The sequence below is a fragment of the Mus caroli genome, chromosome 16 (assembly GCF_900094665.2).
Source record: "Mus caroli chromosome 16, CAROLI_EIJ_v1.1, whole genome shotgun sequence".
NCBI classification, from domain to species: Eukaryota; Metazoa; Chordata; class Mammalia; order Rodentia; family Muridae; genus Mus; species Mus caroli.
The window spans coordinates 88,869,547-88,890,652 of NC_034585.1; the positions used below are offsets into that span (position 1 = coordinate 88,869,547).

Here is a 21,106-nt window from a genome sequence, read left to right on the forward strand (position 1 = left end):
CCTCAGAGGGCAGTGTGTGCTCGGCATGTGCGAGATCCTGGTGCTGCCCCGTCCGTTAATGACAGACAGAACAACAGCACATCAGCCACTGGGCGTGTAGCCCTGCCTTCTGTTCTTCTGTAATCCTGACACGAGTCTCACAGCCGTTTGCTTTAATGCAACGGGGATGCCGGTCCTAGATCCATGACCTGGCGTCATCGAAGCATACGGCTCCTCAACTGGACTGAAGGACAGAAGAAACAATGTCTCTAGCAACAAACACAGAGAGGGGTGGCCGCATCCACTGGGCAGAGACCAGAAATGCTGATAAATGTCTAGAGTTTATAGGACCACGCCTCCCCACAAAGACTGATCTGGCCCAAAATGTCAAAAGCTGAGAAACTCTGCTGTGAATCATCTTCCCTGAACTAAGCTGGAAAAGCAAATGAAATCTCAGATTCATTCTCACGCTGTATTTAGGCGACTTCATACCAGAATCCAGATCCATTTGATAACCAAATGGCAGCCTTCATTCTCAGCTTTACATTTCCCCAGTAACTGCAGCCCACATGTCAGTGGCTTGTGCATCACTAGTGAATCTTTTCTTGTTCCTATGAATGCAAAGGCAAGCGAGCTGGGGTGCCCTCGCCTAGCGGGCAGTTTGTATTCTGCCTTCTTCTACTGGGTTACATCATTGCTAGATTTATTACAAAGATGAAGGCTACAAAATTGAGCAGAGGAAGCTAACCAGCCAGTAATAATATTTATTGGTCGATTTCAGTGAGGTAGGACAGCAGCAGAGCAGCAAACGGTGACCCTGCCACACAGGAGACTGGAAGTCATTTAGAACCAAAAATGACACTCTAATCCCCGGACTCTGATTTGTGAGTCTGCGTCATATCGCCTTTTTTCTTCCTAGGGCAATATACTGAGGTATCAAATTTTATGGTAGTATTGGGGTCAATTTGAACGGCGCAACAGGCAGATGTGCCGTGGAACTCAGAGAAATGGGTTGTGACATGCCGAATCAATTTTCTAGCACAAGTCTGTGCACAGAAGTGAGGGGGGAAAAAAGAAAAAAAAAAAAAAAAAAAAAAAAAAAAAACTCTTCAAAACTGAAACACGGCTCCAGGAAGTAGGGTTTTCAAGAGAATTTTTTTTGAGAATGCATGGTTGCTATAGTGACCATATTTGCAGAGGGAAAGATAAGAGGAGCGTTCATTGAGCACCCCTGAAACTAACCCATGTGGTCTGCAGCCTCACAGGAAACCTGCTGGTTCCGTGGGTGAACATCTGTCCTACTGTCCAGATTTCTGCATTTCGAGCATCATCTTAACAAAAAGTGGGCTTTAGAACAAAGAAGCAAGAGTGGGAGAGAGCTCGAGGTGAGTGCTGGCTGCGTAAGTGTGCAGACCGAATTCCCAGAGCCCACAAAAGACAGATTCAGCAGCACGCATCTGTAACCCCAGCATTCCTACAGAGATGGGAGGTGGAGGCGGGAGACTCCCCAGAAGCTGCCCAGGTAGCCTAGCACAGGCAGGAGTGAGCCAGACTCTGCCAAACAAGGACCGTGTGTATAGCTGGCCTCTGGCCTCCACACGAGAACCATAACGCGTGCAGAGAGAGAGGATTTATTATGTCCGTGTGAGTATTTGTGTGCCTGTACATATGTGTGTGCATGCAGTGCCTGTGGACACCAGAAGACCCAGGCTGATCCCCTGTAAATGGAATCACAGAGGGTTGTGAGTCACCTTGTCAGTGATGGGAATCAACCCAGGTCCTAGAGCAGCCAGCCTGCTTAACTGCTGATCCAGCTCTCTCGTCCTAAGCACTTAGGTTTTAAACATAACAGATCGTAGGAGGAGAGCAGAGGCCGTGAAGATCTGCCCAGTGCTGCATGCATACATAACCAAGATCGTCGCTAAAGGAGACAGCAGCTAGTTTCTAACTGCTACCCCTATGCCTTTGAGCTTCTTGCTTTAAACAAGGGCTTGATGATATTAACCAGTGTGTGCTTTGAGGCAAGAAAATAAAGTAACATATCTTTAGGAAGAGTGATACTAATAACGATTAAAATGAGAGAGAGTTTTCTGGCTAATCCTTGGTAAACCTGATGGTTTAGCTAACCTTGCCACCTTGGCTCCTCAATCACATGCAGTTCACCAGCAAGTATTCATAAAAGCCCCTGACCTCGCCCTGCACAGACCAACAGCAGACACTTAGCCAAGAGTACAACTAACCACTGTCACTTAAAAGCTTGTGTCTGTCTGTCTGTCTGTCTGTCTGTGTGTATGTGTGTCTGTGTATATGGTGTGTATGTGTGTGTGTCTGTCTGTCTGTGTCTGTCTGTGTGTGTGTGTTTCTGTGTGTCTGTGTATGTGGTGTGTATGTGTGTCTGTGTGTGTGTGTGTGTGTGTGTGTCTGTGTGTGTGTGTATGTGGTGCGTATGTGTGTGTGTGTCTGTCTGTCTGTGTCTGTGTGTATATGTGTGTGTGTGTTTCTGTGTGTGTGGTGTGTATGTGTGTGTCTCTGTGTGTGTGTGTGGTAGGTATGTGTGTGTGTCTGTGTGTGGTGTGTGTATGTGTGTCTGTGTGTGTGGTGTGTATGTGTGTCTGTGTCTGTGTGTGGTGTGTGTCTTTGTGTATGTGCGTGTGTGTATGTGCATGTGCACACACACACAAGAACACAGAAGCTTATGGATAGAAGACAAGGATAGTCTCAGCTGCATTTTCTCAGTGCTGCCCACCTTGGTTTTTGAGACAGAGCCTCCCAGTGGCCTGGCACTGTCCAAGTAAGGTACACTGGTTGTCCAGCAGACCCCAGGGAACCCAGCTGTCTCCACTTTCCCAGCTCTGGGATTACATACACACACCACCACGCCCGATTTTCAGGTCCTCATGCTTGAAAGGCAAGCGCTTTACTGCTGTGTTACTGACCCTGCCCCTCCTGGGACCTCTCAAGCCTTAAAGAGCATGCTCTGTCCCAAATAAACCCAAAAGCACCATACCAATACCACCCCCAGTACCTGACAGAGAACGGCTTCCCCTCCGAGGGTTCCAAAAGGCACGTGCACAATCATTTTATCCTTGTCCTCATTCTCCAGGTGGCCCTGGAGCCTGCCCAGGCTCGGGCCTTCTTCATAAACGTAGCCACTGCTCAGGACATTGAGCCGTACCTCACTCCCATCAGCCTTAGAGAAAACCAAGTTCTGGACTGTGTTCCGTAGCACGTCTCTCCTGGTCACCTGAAAGCCACCGAACGTGAAGGGGGAAGACAGGCCCAGCACCTTCCCTCCCTGAGAAAGATAGGCCATGAACTTGTGGTGTATGTCTTTGGGGATGGGGTCCCTGCTGGCAATAACTAACAGGAGGCAGTTGTCAGGCCACGGGTCCCTCAGAGCGCTGTCTTCCAGCAGGTGGTAGAGAGTGTAGCTGTCCGTGTTCACACAGTCAGTCAGGACAGATCGCACCTGCTGGAGCCGGCCCAGTGCTTCCTCGGAACCAGAGCCCACATACAGCAAGATATTGGGCGCCTTTCCCGAAATGTTGACTCTCTTCCCTTTCCGTTCAGGGCAGAGTTCGCCCGCAGCACCCTCCACGCCGCTGTGATCACAGGGAAGGTCTGGAATGTTCTCCGCAGACGCACACCTCACCGACTCAATGGTGCTGTTCTCGAGCTCCAAACACTCGTGGCAGATGGACAGGTGGAGTTGACAGAGCTCTGTGGAGCTCAGCCCAGGGTCCCCATCTGCAGCAGGCTCACTTCCAGGGGCACAGCCCGTCCTCCGTGGGGAAGGGCCTTCATCAGCGGCCTTGCAATCACCTTGGCCAGCATGCTCCATGACACCTTGCGCAGGCTGGGCCTCAGGGGAAGCTTCTGGGCCCGGGGGTGAGGCCTGCACTTGCTCGTCCGAGGCTTTGCTGAGTTCCTTCAGAGCAGAGTCCTTTAAGTGGACTGCTAAAGTGTGAATGGGAGAAGAGATCGTCAGCCAGCACCACCAGTCGGAAAGCCAGCAGATTAGAACGCACTTCCTGTCCACCCCAACCCTGCACCTGTTGACTGCACACTTCTGCGGTGCTGCGATCAAGCCTGTTGGCTGAAACTGAAAGTAAATAGTCGCCTAAGTCATGGCTTTGGGAAGTCACAACAGCCCAGTGAAGGACCAGGGTGACATCCCCGAGCACGGAGGCGCCTTCTGAAGTTACTTACAAACGATCTTCTGGGCTATCAGGCCGTTGTCCATCTGGAGCCTGTCCTCCATGAAGGCCACCCCGAGCTTGCTGAAGTTGTCCACGCTTGCCTTAGCAATTAACTGGTAGGGGTCCCCGGGTCGGCAGGCTAACGGCAGACAGCAGTCGGACCATTTTACAACCTGAGGAAAGTGAAAGACAGGGAGAGGGGGAAGCTGGGACTTCTCACATCTAAAATGACCAGACACAACACTTCACCCTCGGCCTCCTCAACACCAGGTTACAGTCAGACAGACAGACTTATCCGGCAGGTTACGCGGCGTTGCCTTTGACTGGGAGCAAGGACGTTTGGGCTCAGACAGTCTATGCTGACCTGACAAGAGTGATTGGTTAAAGAGCACTAACCAGAACTCTGCCATTTGATGTGAGCCTGCTGTGGCGCGGATGCCTCTTACACCAACAGCACCAATTAGGCTAAGGCCTGAGGCTCTCAACTTCAAAGCCAACATAAGCCACGTAGTGAGACCCTTCCTCAAAAATCAGAACAGAGGGCAAGAGAGATGGTTCCATGGCTAAGTACACTTGCTGTTTTTCCAGGGGACCTGAGTTCAGGTCAGGTCCTGAGTTCAAATCCCTGCACCCACGTGGTGACTGACAATCATCTATAATTCCAGTTCCAGGGGATCTAATGCCCTCTTCTGGTGCCACGTACACATGAAATTTAATTTTTTAAAAAAGATTTATTTATTTATTTATTTATTTATTTATTATATGTAAGTACACTGTAGCTGTCTTCAGACACATCAGAAGAGGGCATCCGATCTCATTACAGATGGTTGTGAGCCACCATGTGGCTCCTGGGATTTGAACTCAGGACCTCTGGAAGAGCAGTCAGTGCTCTTAACCGCTGAGCCATCTCTCCAGCCCCATAAAATTCAATTTAAAAATAATATTAAAATAAAAGTAAATGTAATTTGGAAATAAATGAAGGTAAGCAAAGCCTCAGCTGCTTTAGACACTGAAGGTGCCAGGGACATTCTTCAGACATGGGTAAACCTAACCTTCCTTTTGTGACAGGCACAGGACCCTCCTGAGAGTCCAGAAAACCCAATAATGAAAAAGGAAACCTGCCCACCAGCTATTTTCAAGAAGTGGGGGGCCAGCTGCAAAGATCTACCTGATGGCACATCAGATCTCCATTCCCAGAATCCTAACCTTCCAACAGGCACCGGTTACCACGGGAAGACACCACAGACAGTTTACAAGCCCACCACTAGAGGGCGAGAGACACACAAAGAGAAAAGCCTTCCAGTTTTGTATCGAAGGGTCTCACACACAATCTCGGAAGATTCCCAGTGGAGCCTGGCTGCAGAGTCTGGACTCAGACTCCACTTCCCGCCCTGCGCAAGCATCTGCACCACAACCTTCAGATGACAGCATCACTGTCACCTCACCTCAGATCTGTGTGGCGATGAGATCAAAGAGAGCCTGGAATGCCACAGGGGGGCTGGATTGATGCTCAGCCCCTATGAGCACATCCTGCTGTTTCTGAGGACTCGTCTCCCTCTTCAGGTCTGACACACATATACGTAAATAAGTATAAATAAATAAATAACAAGCCTTTACCAAAAGAGTCTCCAGTTAGTGGCAGCTGTTGCAACGGTGAGCATGATGCTAAGATGCTACAAATAAGTCCACTAAGCCCGATGGCCTAAGTTCCACCCCCAGGACCCACACGGTGGAGAGAGAGAACCGACTCTTGCGAGTGTGGTCCACTGGCCTCCACATGTGCTCCAAAGTCCATGCGTGTGCTCACACACAGGTACACAAACAATAAGTGTAATGAAGTAAAACTGTAAAAGAGAAATCGGACTTTGAATGCCTTGCTGGCTGAGATGCAAATAGCTCAGCATCTTCAAGAATCATCTCAGGGTTCTTCAGATGTTAGACGCTGGGTTAGCACATGACTGAGCAATTCCATCTGAGTATGTCTCTGTCTCTGACTCTCTCTCTCTCTCTCTCTCTCTCACACACACACACACACACACACATACACACACACACACACACACACATACACACACACACTGGCAAACACAGAGTGCATAAGTGCCCACAGCGCTGTACATATCCCCAAACCAAACACAATCCTACTAACCCTGTAATAGGTGACTGTCTGAAGTATGCACATTGCATATCCATAAATGAACAATTAAGCAGACGCTAAAGTACTAACACAACACAATCGCAGGCAAACCGTGGAGAGCCTAAAAGATCCAGTCTCAGTCAGGTTTCTATTGCTGTGATGAAACACCATGACCCAAAGCAAGGGGGCGGGGAGAAGGTTTCTTTGGCTTACTCTTCCATATCACAGCTCATCATCAAAAAAAGTCTGGGCAGGAACCTGGAAGCAGGAGCTGATGCAGAGGCCATGGAGGGGTGCTGCTTACTGGCTTGCTCCCATGGCCTCCTTAGCCCACTTTTTACAGAACCCAGGACCACCCGCACAGGGTGGCCCCACCCACAATGAGCTGGGCCTTCCACATCAATCACTGATTAAGAAGATGCACTGCAGGCCAGCAGTATGGAGGCATTATCTCAGTTCAGGTTCCCTCCTCTCAGATGGCTCTAAGTCTGTGTCAAGATGACATAAAGCTTGCCAGGACAGATGCCAATAAATAAAGGGCATATATGATCCTATGAATGTATGATATGCATGCATATGTATGATATGTATGTATGATATGCATGATATGTATGTATGATATATGAATGATATGTATTATTATATGTGTATATGTGTATGTATGGTATGTATATGTATATATGTATGTATGATATGTATTATGATATGGATGGATTATGATATATATGAATGTATATGCATATATGTATGATATGTATGTGTATGTATGTGTGTATGGTATGTATGTATGTATTGTATATATGTATGTATGATATGTATGTGTTATATGTATGTATGAATGATACATATGTATCTATATGTATGTATATATAGGTATATATATTCATGTGTATATGGTATGTATTGTAATATATATGTATTGTATGTATGCATGCATGTATTATATGTATGATACATATATATCTATGATATGTATGTATATGTATATATATGTATATATGTATGGTATGATATGATAGTAGGTATGATCTATATGTATGTACTATATGTATGTATGATATGTATGTATATGTATATATATGTATATATGTATGGTATGATATGATAGTAGGTATGATCTATATGTATGTACTATATGTATGTATGATATGTATGTATATGTATGCAGCATATCTAAAGTAGGTAGATCCACAAGCAGAACATAGACTAGTGATGGGAACAATTGTGACAGCTGAAGGGAAGACAGTTTCTGAGGTGAGGATTGATAACTGTAAAATGCTGGGCATGCACCAGAAACTGTTTAAATAGCTTGTACACAGTCGAAGGATGAGTCTTACAACATGTAAATTGCCTAGCAACTTTTCAAAAGATTTACTTTATTTTCATCTGTGTGTGTATATGTGTATGTGCACTGCTGCCTGCAGAGAGCGGAAGAGGGTATCAGAGCTCCCTGGAGCTGAAGTTACAAGTGGTTGTGCGCTGCCCTACTTAGGTGCCGTGAGCCCAACTTCCACCCTGTGCTGGAGCACCAAGAGCTTTTAACCACAGAGCCATCTCTGCAATCCCCAACTCCAATCTTCCCATGAAGAACGAAGCCGTTGGCTAGTCTCCACACTCTTCTAAGACAACCTCGTCAGTCAGCAAGAGACTGCACTTGAACCCTGGGGCTGACTGATCTGAGCTTCACTGGTCTTGAACTGACAAGATCCGCTCCATGAAAGATTTAAATGGGAGGCTCCTTAAAGAGCCAGGTGATTATCCCAAAATGTCTCGTCCTCAGAGCAATTTCTCACGCACAAAACACAGAGGTGGTGTTAGCATTTCTTCTAGGCGTGGCCCAACAGTTACTTAGCAACAGCCAGGTACAAGCCTGGCTTGCTATAAAAGGATTGCTTGGCCTCCCTGGCCTCTCTCTGACACCTTTCCCTCTCTCTGGACTCTCTCTCTCTCCTGTCCTCTCCACGGCCCTCTCCACAGGATCCCAGCTGGCCTGTTCCCTTCTTCCACTCTCCTTTCTCTTTCCATCCCTCTCTGTCCCTTTCTTTCCCACACTCTCTTCTCCCCCTGCTTCTCATGCCCCAAAACTTCATTTTATCCTAGACCTGTGAGGGGTACCTCAGGAAGGGCTCCCTCAGCATGGATCCACTAAGGTACCCTCTCCAGCCACATCATGGCAACGGTATTACAAAATATATCAGGTACACAAAGGAGTCGGAGCTGGGAGATGGCTCAGCGGTTAAGAGCACTGACTGCTCTTCCAGAAGTCCTGAGTTCAATTCCCAGCAACCACATGGTGGCTCACAACCATCTATGATGACATCTGATGCCCTCTTCTGGTGTGTCTGAAGACAGCTACAGTGTGCTCATATAAAGAAATAAACCTTTGAGGAGGAACAGTGATAAATACAGGACCCTGTGGTCAGAAACTGACAGAACACACACAGAAAGAGAAACGGAAGGATCTTCTTCTAGGCAAACTCAGAGCCTCCCCCAACCTCATCACACATGGAGCCCATGCACAGTGACCTCCGGTCAAGCTGAGCAGTGTTCAGTTCCATGCTTCAAAACTGACGTCTTAGTTGGACACAATGGCTCACGTCTGAAATCCCAATACTTGGCACTCTGAGGCAGGGGATTGCCCTGTGTTCAAGGCTTTCTTGGGCTACAGAGGGAGACCCTGTTTTCAAAAACTGCTCTTGTGAGTGTGTGTACATGCAGACACACAAACAGGAGAGAGAGACAGAGACAGAGACAGAGAAGAAATAAATAAATAAAAATATGTAAAACCCTGCTGACTTGGACGCTGGGCAGCCAGCTGAAGCGTGTAACAGACAGTGTGCTGAGGCCATGCACATGCACAGCAATGGGGCAGGGCTGTGCTCAGAGGAGACACTAATGCAGGGGTGGGCTTTTCAGATGAAGGTAAGTGGAGCCAAGCAAAAGAGCAGAGCAAAGTAGGCCTGGCTCCCGAGAGAGGCCACCGGAGGGAGTCACAGGTGCCAGTGGCTGCCGGCTGCACACAGAGCAGCTCATAATGCCTGTGCACCTGCTCCAGGGCAAAGGAGCCAATGGTTAAATCCCCACACACCTTTGAAGAAACAAAGGAAGCTCGAGGACAGGAAAAGGCCACGGAACAACACAGACACACCCCTGATCGAGTTTCTCACCTAAGTGCACTTCCTTTCTCTAAGAACGAGGTCTGGGAGCCCCGACCATGGAAACTCCTCCAAGCAGAGCAGGGGCTCCGATCAAAGTGAATATCTGAGTATCCACTGACACCCCACAGGGGTGGGGTCACCTTCCAGCCGGTAAAGGCAAACAGGACGCTTCAGATGTGCACTGGGAGATGGAGACAAAAGAGTAGAGAAGAAAGGGGAAGCCATGCAAGAGGCCGATGCCAAAGATCAAAGCAGACGAAGCCGAGGCTGCCCCTGAGCACGGAATTTCTGAATTTCCTCTCACACGCCACGGGCAGAATCTGTCCGGGCACTGAAGCTCTGTGTCACAGCTTCTGACAACATGCAAGGATCATCCGTGGTATCTGAATTAAAACTCCAGTCCAAGAAGCAGAGAGTGAGACGCCAGGTACACTTTTCAGAAGCTGCAGGCTGTTCAGGGGCCCACGTTGACACTACGCCAATGTTCCTTATACGCTATGTGTCTGCTTCCTGATCATCTGAAAGGCACGCTCAATAGGTTGCTAAAAGTTCTAGTAAGCAGCGCACGGTGGTGAAGGCATGGAACACCCTTCTCAACACATGGGAAGGAGAAGAAGAAGTGCTAGTTCGAGGCCAGCCTAGGCTGTGTAGTGAGAGCTTGTCTCAAAATGTAAAAGCTGGACATAGTGATACACACCTGTAATCCAGAAGCCAAAGCTGAGGCAGGAGGACTGCCATGAGTGTGAGGCCCACCTCAGCTATATAGAAGATCGTGTCTCCATAACACAAACAGAAAGAACAAAACAAAAGGTCCCGGTAATGGCGGGGGATGGAAGAGGGTAACATGGCACCGGTCGGCATCTGTGCATAGGGGTTATTCTCTGCTGTTACCTGTGCTGCCTCTCAGGGTCGGGAATATTGTTTGATTTAGGGTCAGGCATGAAATGTCCTCACCAGGCTCACTCACTGAACACTTGGTCCTCAGTGGCAGGTGCTACTTTGAGAGGCCGTGGGAATTTTAGAAGTTAGTTAGGACCAAACTGTAGGTGACTATGGGTAGGTCCTTGGGCACTTTGTCTTGTCTCATACCCCCGCCCCCACAACCCCTAACTAGCCCCACCCCCCTCTCTCATCAGGTGAATGAACATGCCTGCCAGAGTCCAGGGCAGAGTTCTAGTTCCCAATTAAAGTACGGGTGGCCTTTTTGACTAGGCTGCAGTGATTCTCAACCTGTGGGTCAAGACCCCTTTGGGGGTTGCATATCAGATATCCTGCAATATCATATGCACTATGATTCATAAAGAAATTACAGTTATAAATAGCAATGAAATAATCTATGGCTGAGGGTCACCACAGCTTGTGTTTGTCACACACTTAAGAATATTCAGTTCTGAGCCGGGCAGTGGTGGTGCACACCTTTAATCCCAGCACTCGGGAGGCAGAGGCAGGAGGATTTCTGAGTTTGAGGCCAGCCTGGTCTACAAAGTGAGTTCCAGGACAGCCAGAGAAACCCTGTCTCAAAAAAAACAAAAACAAACAACAACAACAACAAAAAGAATATTCAATTCTGCCACATCGTAAACCAGTAGAACATACTCATGAATTAAACTCTGTATATTTTATCTTTTTTAGAAGTTTTTCTTTCATGTGTATGGGAGTTTTGCCTGCAGGTATGTTTGTGTGCCACATGCGTGCCTGGTGCCTTCAGAGGCCAAAACAGGGCATCAGATATCCTGGGCCTGGAGTTACAGATGGCTGTTAAGTGCTGAGAATCGAACCTGGGTCCTCTAGAAGAGTAGCCAGTGCTCTTTAACTTCTGAGCCGCCTCTCCAGCCCCCTGATACCTGCTTTATGATACAGAATCATAAACCTGTGAGACATATAAGGACAGACAAACGGGACCCGTGCATGCGTGCGTGCCAACCTGGACGTAAGGATAGAACAAGAGCGCTGCTCAAAGATAGGAGGTCACGGATGATCAAGTGTGATCGGCAATCTCCATGGTCAACTTGATTCAATTTAAGAGCACCTCTGAAACACATCCCGTGGTTTGGCAACTGAGGAGGGAACTGCCACGCTAAACTCAAGAGGCTCTACGCCATGGGCGGGGACGCAGGCTGAACAGGAAGCAAAGGTCTGATTATATCAGCATTCTTCACTCTCTCAGCCTCCCAGTCTGCTTCAGTGTAAGCAAACAGCAAACAGCTTCACTCCTGAGGCCACAGCCTCAGGACCATTCAGCGTCACCTCTCCCAGACGTGACAGCGTCCTCACACTGTGATCAGAGCAACCCCTTTCCTTAAATTCCTTCTCGCCAAACAGTTGGTCACAGCACCAGAAAAAGGACACAAATCATGCTACATCTAGATGTGAAATTACGTCATCCCCAAACCAACCACTCTCTCCAGCCTCGTGGATACTCTTCGTAAAAAACGCAGACAAATAACAACACGGCTTCCAAGCTGAGCCACGGTGACTGCAGGAATGCACGTCACGTCATTACAACAGAGCAACAGCACGTTGGCTTCGGGCACCTTCCTCCCATCTGCTGAGCCATGGCAAACTCTGGGCGGCAAGAACGAACGGCTGACACAGCAGAGGGACTGCACGGCTTACGACCCAAGCATGTGGTCCTGCCATCATGGCTATCCGATCCAAAGTGTTGTTCCACCCCAGACCTCTCCTCCCTTCTCACTGATCACTACACTGACTTGAACATCTTCTTGATCTGCCAGCCTGTTTTGTGACCATGGGGGCAGCGGAGGCAGGTGGATCTCTGTGAGTTCAAGACCAGTTGGGTCTATTGGACAGTACCTTAGATAGCTAATGAGGAGACATTTGTGGCAAGCGTGCTAATGCACACCCATATCTATATCCCTCTTCCCCTGAAGTGGCAGCACTGAGTCTTTGCTGAACCCACAGAGTCCAGTGCAGGACAGGACTTCTTGTCCTTCCCTACAGTTAGTGGACCAAGGACACTCAGCGTCTAAATCTGGGCGACTGGATGGGAGCAGCAGCCCAGGCAATCTGTGGACCGTGGTGTCAAAGAGGGAGTTGCCATCTTCCCCTTTTCTCTCTTCCCCTCACCTGAGGGCTATAATGTATGTGCAGTCCTGATAGAGTGCCAGGGCTCACCCGGGATGGCAGAGAAACAAAACAAAAGAGAATTGGTGCCCTAGCTGCCTTAACACCTCACTGTTAAGGGAAGTTCACTTTGGCCTGCCTGGGCCTGGGCCGCTAAGTTGCTATGGGACTCTTGTTACAGCAGCTGTCCCATGCAGTGCAGCAACCTTGTCCCTTAAGAGGTGCGTGTCCTTAACCCCATGGTAATGTGCAATTAAGTAATGATTTAGGAAGATAAAAACTACAGCAGCTAGCTAGGGGCTAAGGGTATCGCTCCATGGTGGAGCGATTGCTTAGTGACGCCAGGGCCTATATTCAATACCCAGCTCCAAACGCAAAGAGGTTACCACAGTTACATCTTGATGTTTAAAAATAAACTGCACACATTTGATATTTCATCATAATGCTTTAAAATTTTTAGCTTTGGCGGGTTTTTGTTTGGTTTGGCTTTTTGAGGTTGAAATCTTATTAAATTTACACATAATACTTTCGGCTGCACAAGGCTTGGTGTCTTAATTAGGTTCCTAGTGCTGCAATGAAACACCCTGACCAGAAGCCTCCCGGGGAGGAGAGGTTTCCCTGACTTGCAGGTCACCGCCACCGGCAGAGGAAGCCACGCAGGAAAAGGAAACCAGGAATCCAGAAGCAGGAGCTGAGGCAGAGCCACGCAGGGGTGCTGCCACTGGCTTGCTCCCCATGGCTTGCTCAGCCTGCTTCCTTGTAGCACCCAGACCACCTGCTCAGGAATGGCACCGCCCACAGTGAGCAGGACCCTTCCACATTCAAGAATCAAGAAAATACCCTATAGACTTGCCTAAAGGAAACCTGATGGAGGGATTTTTTTTTTCAGTTACATTTCCCTCTTCCCACATGACCCTAGCTTGTGTCACGGTGACAAAGATCTAATCAGGGTACATGATCACCTGAGTTTGATCTCTGTGACCCATTATGTGGTGGGAGCAGAAAACCTGCCCCCTCAGGGTCCTCTGACCCCATACATGCTATGGCATGTGCACACACACTTACACAAATAAATAAGTGTAGTAAGAATACAAATAAAATACCCAAAGAAGAATATGCAAGCACATCACACAAACTTTTCATAGATTACGAAAACAAACGAACAAACCTTGAAATAAATATAAACAATTTTATGTGGTTTTAACTAAATGATTGTTAGCCATTTGTTTTGAAAATAATTCTTTAAAAGGTCAGTATATAAACAGTCATTTCTACGTATAAAAACTATTCAAGTTCATCAAAAAAGAAATGGCCTCAATAGTTGCTTTCCTGACACCAAAGTGGACTCTAGTCAGCCACAGGTACCGCTGGCTAGACTCAGCTTTCAAAACCTCTTCCTCTTTAGAAAACTCAGAATCAACAAATGAAAGCCATTCACGGTTCCTCTGGCAACCAGGAAGGACATGAGGCATCAGCAAATTGCCACGGGGCCCCCAGTAGTTTTAGGCACCTCAGTTTCCTTTTAAAGACAATAATGGAGGCACAAGGCTCTGAGCATCGGATGCAATGAACATAAAATATGTCCAGGGTCTCAGAAGAGCGTCGCCTTTGCCATTAGAGACGGAGAAAAGGTAAATGATTCGTGAACGTTCTGGAGAGGAAGTGGGGTCTTTGGGACTGCCTGCCCCCTCACTCCTGCCAGCCGCTCCCTCCTCTCCTGTCTCTCTCCAGGCCTCAGGACTGGTCAGGTGGGCGGGAGAGCTTGTCTCCCTCTCTCTCCTTCCAGAAGGAAGTACCAGCAGATGGTTACTCAAACTAGGGATCCTACAAACCCCGAGTGCAGCAGCGAGCAGCGGTGTGCTGGTGGAACCCCTGAAGGACCGGCAAGTGAAAGCAGGAAGCCGAGCCTGGCTCACCACAGAGGGGGAGGAGACCCCAGGCCGGGGAGAGTCAAACTACCCTGCCTAAGGATCAGGGGTGTGATCAGGGGTGTGCTCCAGGACTAGAACTCTCTCCACAAGACAAGGCAGAAGGACGCTGCTCCAGCTTTGACAGAAGGCTCAAAATGAGGATGAAATGTGGCAATCAAGATAGGAAGCTGTGTGACCTGTTATGACACAGTGGGAGGGAGGAGGTGAAGAGATCTTAATTAGGAATTTCTGTCTGTCTCTCTCTCTCTCTGTGTGGCTCTGTCTACTTTATTTTAATTAACAGATTTATTTATATGAGTACACTGTAGCTGTCTTCAGACACACATCAGAAGAGGGCATCAGATCCCACTACAGATGGTTGTGAGCCACCATGTGGTTGCTAGAATTTGAACTCAGGACCTCTGGAAGAGCAGTCAGTGTTCTTAACCCCTGAGCCATCTCTCTAGCCCTGTCTCTCTTCCTTACAAACAAGTTTTGGACCTGTGACTGAGTTTGAAGCATTTTCAGCATGCTCCAGACAACCTATCCCTCTGTGTGTGTATATGTGTGTGTGTGTGTGTGTTTGTGTGTGTGTGTGTGTGTGTCTGTCTGTCTGTCTCTCTGTCTCTCCTTACATGCAAGTTTTGGAGCTTTGACAGAGTTTCAAGTGTTTTTTTAGCATGCTCCAATAAGGAGGAAGGAGGTAGTTCTGTAAGCCAGCTACTTGGGGTGCCTGGGAAAGGAAGAGATTACAGGGATGGACCAGTCCACCTGGGACAGAACACGAGAGGGACTCTATTGCCCAAACACACTGCAAGATGGCTCAGTAGGTGAAGGAACTTGCTGCCAGTGCTGACAACCTAAGATGGACCCAGGCCCAGCAAGGAGGAAGAGAACTGACTTCAGGCAGTCGACCCTTGGGTGCTACCCTCCCTGTGCACACAAGCCTCCATGTGCACACATCTATACACAATCCATCAACCAACCAGTAAGTGTAAACGGAAGAAAATTATACAAGAAAAAAAGAGGGACGGGGAAGTGGCTCCATCTGTAAAGCGTTCCCCATGTTTGCACAAGGACCTGAGTATAAACCCTCGCACCACACCATGCCAGGAGTGGTGATCCTTCAAACACTCTGGGACAGTGGGGACTAGCGGATGGGTGAGCCCCAGGTCCCAGAACCAGACTGTCTCAAAAACAAGGCAGAGAAACTGAAGATACCTGAGGTGGTCCCCTGGCCTCCATATCCACCCATACGTACAAGCACACACACAGAAACACACTCACACAAACACATGTACATGCACAGACAAACAGATGAGAGCAATTTTACTAGTACATTTTCTATAACCCAATATATCCCAAAAGAAGGAAAGTTATACAGAAAGTCCAGGAAAGATCACTTATTAAAAAATAAACAAACAGACCAAAAAATAATAATAACAATATAATAATAGTAACAAACAAAAACCCACTTGGGTTTGGACTAAGACACATCCTTAAGATACACAAGTAGGGGATCAGTGGTTAAGAGCTCTGACTGCCCTTCCAAAGGTCCTGAGTTCAATTCCCAGCAACCATGTGGTGGCTCACAACCATCTGTAATGAGATCTGACGCCCTCTTCTGGTGTGTCTGAAGACAGCTACAATGTACTCATATACATAAAATAAATAATTCTTAAAAAAAAAAAAAGACACACAGTAGGACATGTCACTCACGGTTTCTGAAGACGATGGCTCTTGAAAACTGGTACCTTGTATCCAAATGCTCTCTGTCACAAACGCTATATGTTCTGCCTCAAGTATGAAGGGAGACACAAGAAACAGGGCCCATTTGTTCAAGTCATCAACAGACTACAAATAAGGAAAGAAAGAAAAGGAGTCAGTGTCACCTCCCATATGTGTCACGTGGGGCAGCGTGGGGTAGCATGCCTGGCGTGCCCTCCCCTGGCTCCTTCTCAGGCTGCTGGAGGCTCCTGCAACCCTTGCTTCTTATCTGACTGTGCTGTTTAAACACCCATATGGTCCAGGGTCTGGTTCACAAGAATGTCAAAGTCTAGATATTTGTTTTCACTGCAGTCATTCTGACCATTCCTCCTTACAGCCTAACGTGCGTGCGTGAGCTTCCCAAATCACACCTGGGAGGAAGGATGTTTAACGGTGAGGTCTGTGCCTGGCACTTCTAAAAGTCACACAATTGTCAAACCCGGAACCTGGAGCTACTTCAGGGGAGAACCTTTCCCACATGCAGACGTGCCAACAGACATGCTTTAAAGGAAATGTTCGCCCAGTCAGGAATTCATCGGAGTTTTTTGTTTTTTTAATTACATATTTTCCTCAATTACATTTCCAATGCTATCCCAAAAGTCCCCCATACCCTCCCCCCCACTCCCCTACCCACCCANTCCCACTTTTTGGCCCTGGCGTTCCCCTGTACTGGGGCATATAAANTNTGCANGTCCAATGGGCCTCTCTTTCCAGTGATGGCCGACTAGGCCATCTTCTGATACATATGCAGCTAGAGTCAAGAGCTCCGGGGTACTGGTTAGTTCATAATGTTGTTTTAAGAGTGGTTTAGAGGTTAACCAATCAAATGTGTCTGGCCATTTTTACCTGTGGGTTTTACATCCCTGGGTTCAAACAAAAAATAATTATCTGTACAAATAAATTTACTTTTGTTCTTGTCATTGACCCCCAAACCACACTGTATGATAACCATTTACAGCTTTGCCCTGCATCAGGTATTGAAGTAACCAAGAGATGACTCAAACACAGGAGGACCCACACAGAATGCAAATCCCACGTTTACACCAGGGACTGGGCATTCCTCAGGGACTCATCTCTTATCTTAGGTGTGTTAGCAACCTTGAAAATCTACTTCCTTCATTTTCAGATTTCTGGCAGGATTGTGATTTGATTTTAAAAGGTTTTAGTCTACTAAAATCAAGGGACACCCGGAGCAGAAGAGTCACAGCCCTGAATCCAGAAAGACACAGTAGGGATGTGTGGGCAAAGCTAGGGTTGAGAGACAAGCAGGAGTGCAATGAGGGACAGATACCCATAAGGCTGTGCCCTACTTGGGGTTCTGAAGCAGGGAAGAACCAAGTAACTAAGCTAGCATAGTTAGAAAGCCAAGGGCATGAACATGTTCAAAGTATCAAAGAAATTATCTTTGGCAAATTCTCTACTCTGATACAAACCCCAAAGACTTTGTTTTAAATAAAGGCTTTGTTTTAAATAATCAGCTTAGAGACTGCCACAGTGGAAAAGTCCACCATCGGTGATTATTCTTTGTGATGTCTCTTAAATGGTTTAGGAGAACTGAGCCCAGATATTCTAAGAGGGGCAGATCTGTGTGCACTGCACCTTCCTTGCTCCAGGTGGTGCTTGGGAAGCCTGAGAGATCTCGGTGTGTAATTCACACTGTATTCTTCTTTAGATTCATTTATGTGTACAGCTGTCTCGCCCCCGCGTGTGTACGTGCACCATCTGCATTCCTTGGACTCTCTGGAAACTGGAGTTACAGATGGTTAGGAGCCACCATGTGGGGACTTGTAACTAACTAGACACGGATGCTCTGCAAGAGCAACAAGTGTCCTTAACCGCTGAGCCATCTTCAATCCCTACACGGTGTTTCTTAGAGTGTTGTCTTTGTTAGTTCCCTAGAAGCACGATTCCATCCTCATTGCTAAGCAGCTTGACAAAAATATTCACCCTGAAGTAAGATTATGATTTTCGTATGGGTGTTAGGGTTTGACATCTATGAAAACTCTCAGTTTAGTGCTGAAAGTGAGGCAGATTTCCAGAAGGAAACGGAAAGGGCAGAGACGGCTGAAAAGCAAAACACTGAGTGATGTTCACGGAAACAAGTGTGTCCAGAAGTGTATGGTAGGAAGTGCACTGTGAAGTCAGGTCCCTTGCCTGCAGCCGACCTGTGCAAACGGCCAGAGTGCCCCCTTCCCAGTGAGGGGCAGCGGCCATCACCCTCCGACAGGACCAGAAGCTAGCCCACGGGAACACTAGGTGCCACGAGGGATGTCCGGGATGTGCCTGCTGCAGCTGCAGGACCGGAGACACCAGGGAGGGGCAGCTGGCCCGCGGCCCACAGGGCACAGCAGGGCTTCCCGGGCTCCCGTGCACGCGTGGGCTGTGCGAGCCGAGCGGCAGCGCCGCCGCCGAGCCCCGTCCACGCGGCGACCCCGCCCGCCGCCCACCTGGCTCTCGCCGACGCAGAAGACGCGGCCGCCCCGGCTCAGGCACACGCGCGCGCCCCCGGGCTGCGCGGCGGCGCGGCAGAAGGTGAAAGAGCAGCGCGAGGCACGCAGCCGCCGCACCGTGGACAGCACCAGCGCGGCCGGCCGGCGCCCCCAGCGCGCCCACAGGTACAGGTAGCACAGCGTGATGAGCATGGCCGGCGCCCGCGCCCGGCTCGCGCCAGGCCCCGCCCCGGCCGGAAGCGAGGCTTGGGGAGGGTGTGGAGTGCGCGTGCGCTGCAGGAGGGGGCTGGGGGCGGAGCGGGTGTGCGGGGCAAGGAAGGATGCAGGAGAGGGATGCGCTAGAGGTGGAAGGATGCAGCAGGCTGGGTAGCAACTGGGGGCGTCAGGACCATGGAGAGGGTGCCTCGGGTAAAGAGAGGCTACAGGAATGGAAAGGGCAGGCAGGACTGAAGATGGCATTGGAAGAGAGGTCACTGTCTGGTCTCAGGAGGCTGGCTTTTCCAAGAGGGGCTGGGGGAAGGGTGAGCCAGGAGATTGAAGGTGTGCTCTAGAGATGGAGAGACCTGGGCTGCACAACCAGAGTGAACTGGGGAGATGAGAGGGGCTGTGCTAGGGACATACAGGGACAGGGGCAGAGTAGTGAGGGACTGGGAAAGTATGGGGGGGGGGCGGAGAGGGTGAGGGAGGTGGATAGCCTGATCAAGTCAAAGTTCAGCCTCCATTCCTTGAGGGTGGAGATGAGTGAGGCACTGGGCCTAAGTTTATGTCAACAGCCAGTATTTGCGAACTATCAACACATTACAAATCAGAGAACTGACAAGACTGACGGCCTCTACCCGACCCATTCGGTAAATCAGGTGTGGCTGTTTTATTAGATCATGCTAAACCTTCAAAAAGTGCTACCGGGTAAATTACATGGATTCATATGAAGAACACACACACACACACAAAACCCCGAGGTATTCCCACTACATGTCTGTTACCAGTTTAACTGTGGGCATCCTGAGCCCAGTGGAAGGAGGGAACATCAGTTATGATTCCCAGAGGGCCTATCCCAGGGGAAGCAAAATTCTCCCAGCAATTAAAAAAAGCAGCTTTCTTCCCCAGAGCCTCCCATCCACAATAACTCTGAACAAACCATTTGTAGTTGCTTGCTGCCCTGACCCTTGCTCCCGCACTGTAAACAAGCAGCATAATGTGTTAACAACAGTCAGGTACACTGGCCATGGATCTGCTCATCTCAAATGGCCACTCACTCTGCAGTGGTGGCACACGCCTTTAGTCCCAGCACTTGGGAGGCAGAGGCAAGCTAATCTGTGTTCGAGGCCAGCCTGGTCTATAGAGTGAGTTCCAGGACAGCTGGGGCTACACAAAGAAATTGTGTCTGGAAAAGAAAAGAGAAGTCCACTCACAGAACTTCAGACTTGTGGTCAGATGGCGGAGCAACAACAGATTTAACAGGAGGGTCCAGGAAGAAACGATTGGGCTCATGAGGAAGGTACATGTCACTGAGGACGGGAGGGCAGGCTGTACTGAGAGGAAGGCAGTCAGCTTTCCCCTGGTGGAAGTGGCTCCCTGCAAGGCACTAATTACTACCAAGTAGTGTTTGTTTGGATAGCGTTATGTCAACTTGGCACAAGCTGCAGTCACTGGAGAGGAGGGAAGCTCAACTGAGAAAGTGCCTTTATACGACTGGGCTGTGCTTGTAGTGCAGTGGTTCTCAACCTTCCTAATACTGTGACCCTTTAATACAGTTCCTCTTGTTTTGGCGACCCACAAACATAAATTAGCCCTGGATTCTATAAGTAAGCTAAGCAAGCCACTAAGCAGCGCTCCACCGTGGCCTCTGTATCAGCTCCTGCCCTGAGGTCCCTGTCCTGCTTGAGCTCCTGTCCCTACAGTGATGGACTGTGATGCAGAAGTGTGAGCCAAATATCCTTTTCCTCCCCGGCTTACTGTTGCCTGTGATGTTTCATCTTGGCAACAGTGAACCTAATTAGGACACTGTTCTAGTTTTCTTTCTATGGCTGTTATGAAAACACTGATGAAAGCAAACCTGGGGTGGGAGCTGCTTTAGCTTACATCTTGGAAGCCAAGGCAGGAGACTGACAAAGAAGCCACGCTTCCTGGCTGACTTACCATGGCTTACTCTATCTTTATTATACTGTGCAGTACCCAGGGATGGCACAGCCCACAGTGCCATGCTACCACTGAGCTAGATCTCCATACTGATTACTTTTTTTTTTGTCTTTTTTTTATTAGGTAATTTCCTCAATTACATTTCCAATGCTATCCAAAAAGTCCCCAATACACTCCCCCCCCCAGTCCCCCACCCACCCACCCACCCCCACCCCTTGGCCCTGGCATTCCCCTGTACTGGGGCATATAAAGTTGGCAAGTCCAATGGGCCTCTCTTTCCAGT

The 21,106-nt window shown here is 48.6% G+C and overlaps 1 protein-coding gene across 3 annotated transcripts in view; it reads right to left on the bottom strand.

Moving 5' to 3' along the window:
* Nucleotides 1–21,106, bottom strand: part of Hlcs (holocarboxylase synthetase) — a 182,425-nt gene that overhangs the window by 141,374 nt on the left and 19,945 nt on the right. Inside the window, exons 1-4 of one of the 3 annotated variants that reach the window (XM_021185502.2) lie at nt 18,682–18,884; nt 16,187–16,321; nt 4,189–4,351; nt 3,005–3,936 (exon numbers count right to left, since the gene is read on the bottom strand). In XM_021185502.2, coding sequence (XP_021041161.2) covers nt 3,005–3,936; nt 4,189–4,351; nt 16,187–16,321; nt 18,682–18,876 — 1,425 coding nt within the window. In that variant the 5' untranslated portion in view covers nt 18,877–18,884. Of the gene's footprint in view, nt 1–3,004; nt 3,937–4,188; nt 4,352–16,186; nt 16,322–18,681; nt 18,885–21,106 lie in introns of those variants that run through there. The other 2 variants (XM_029470266.1, XM_029470265.1) reach the window with 2 other exon arrangements.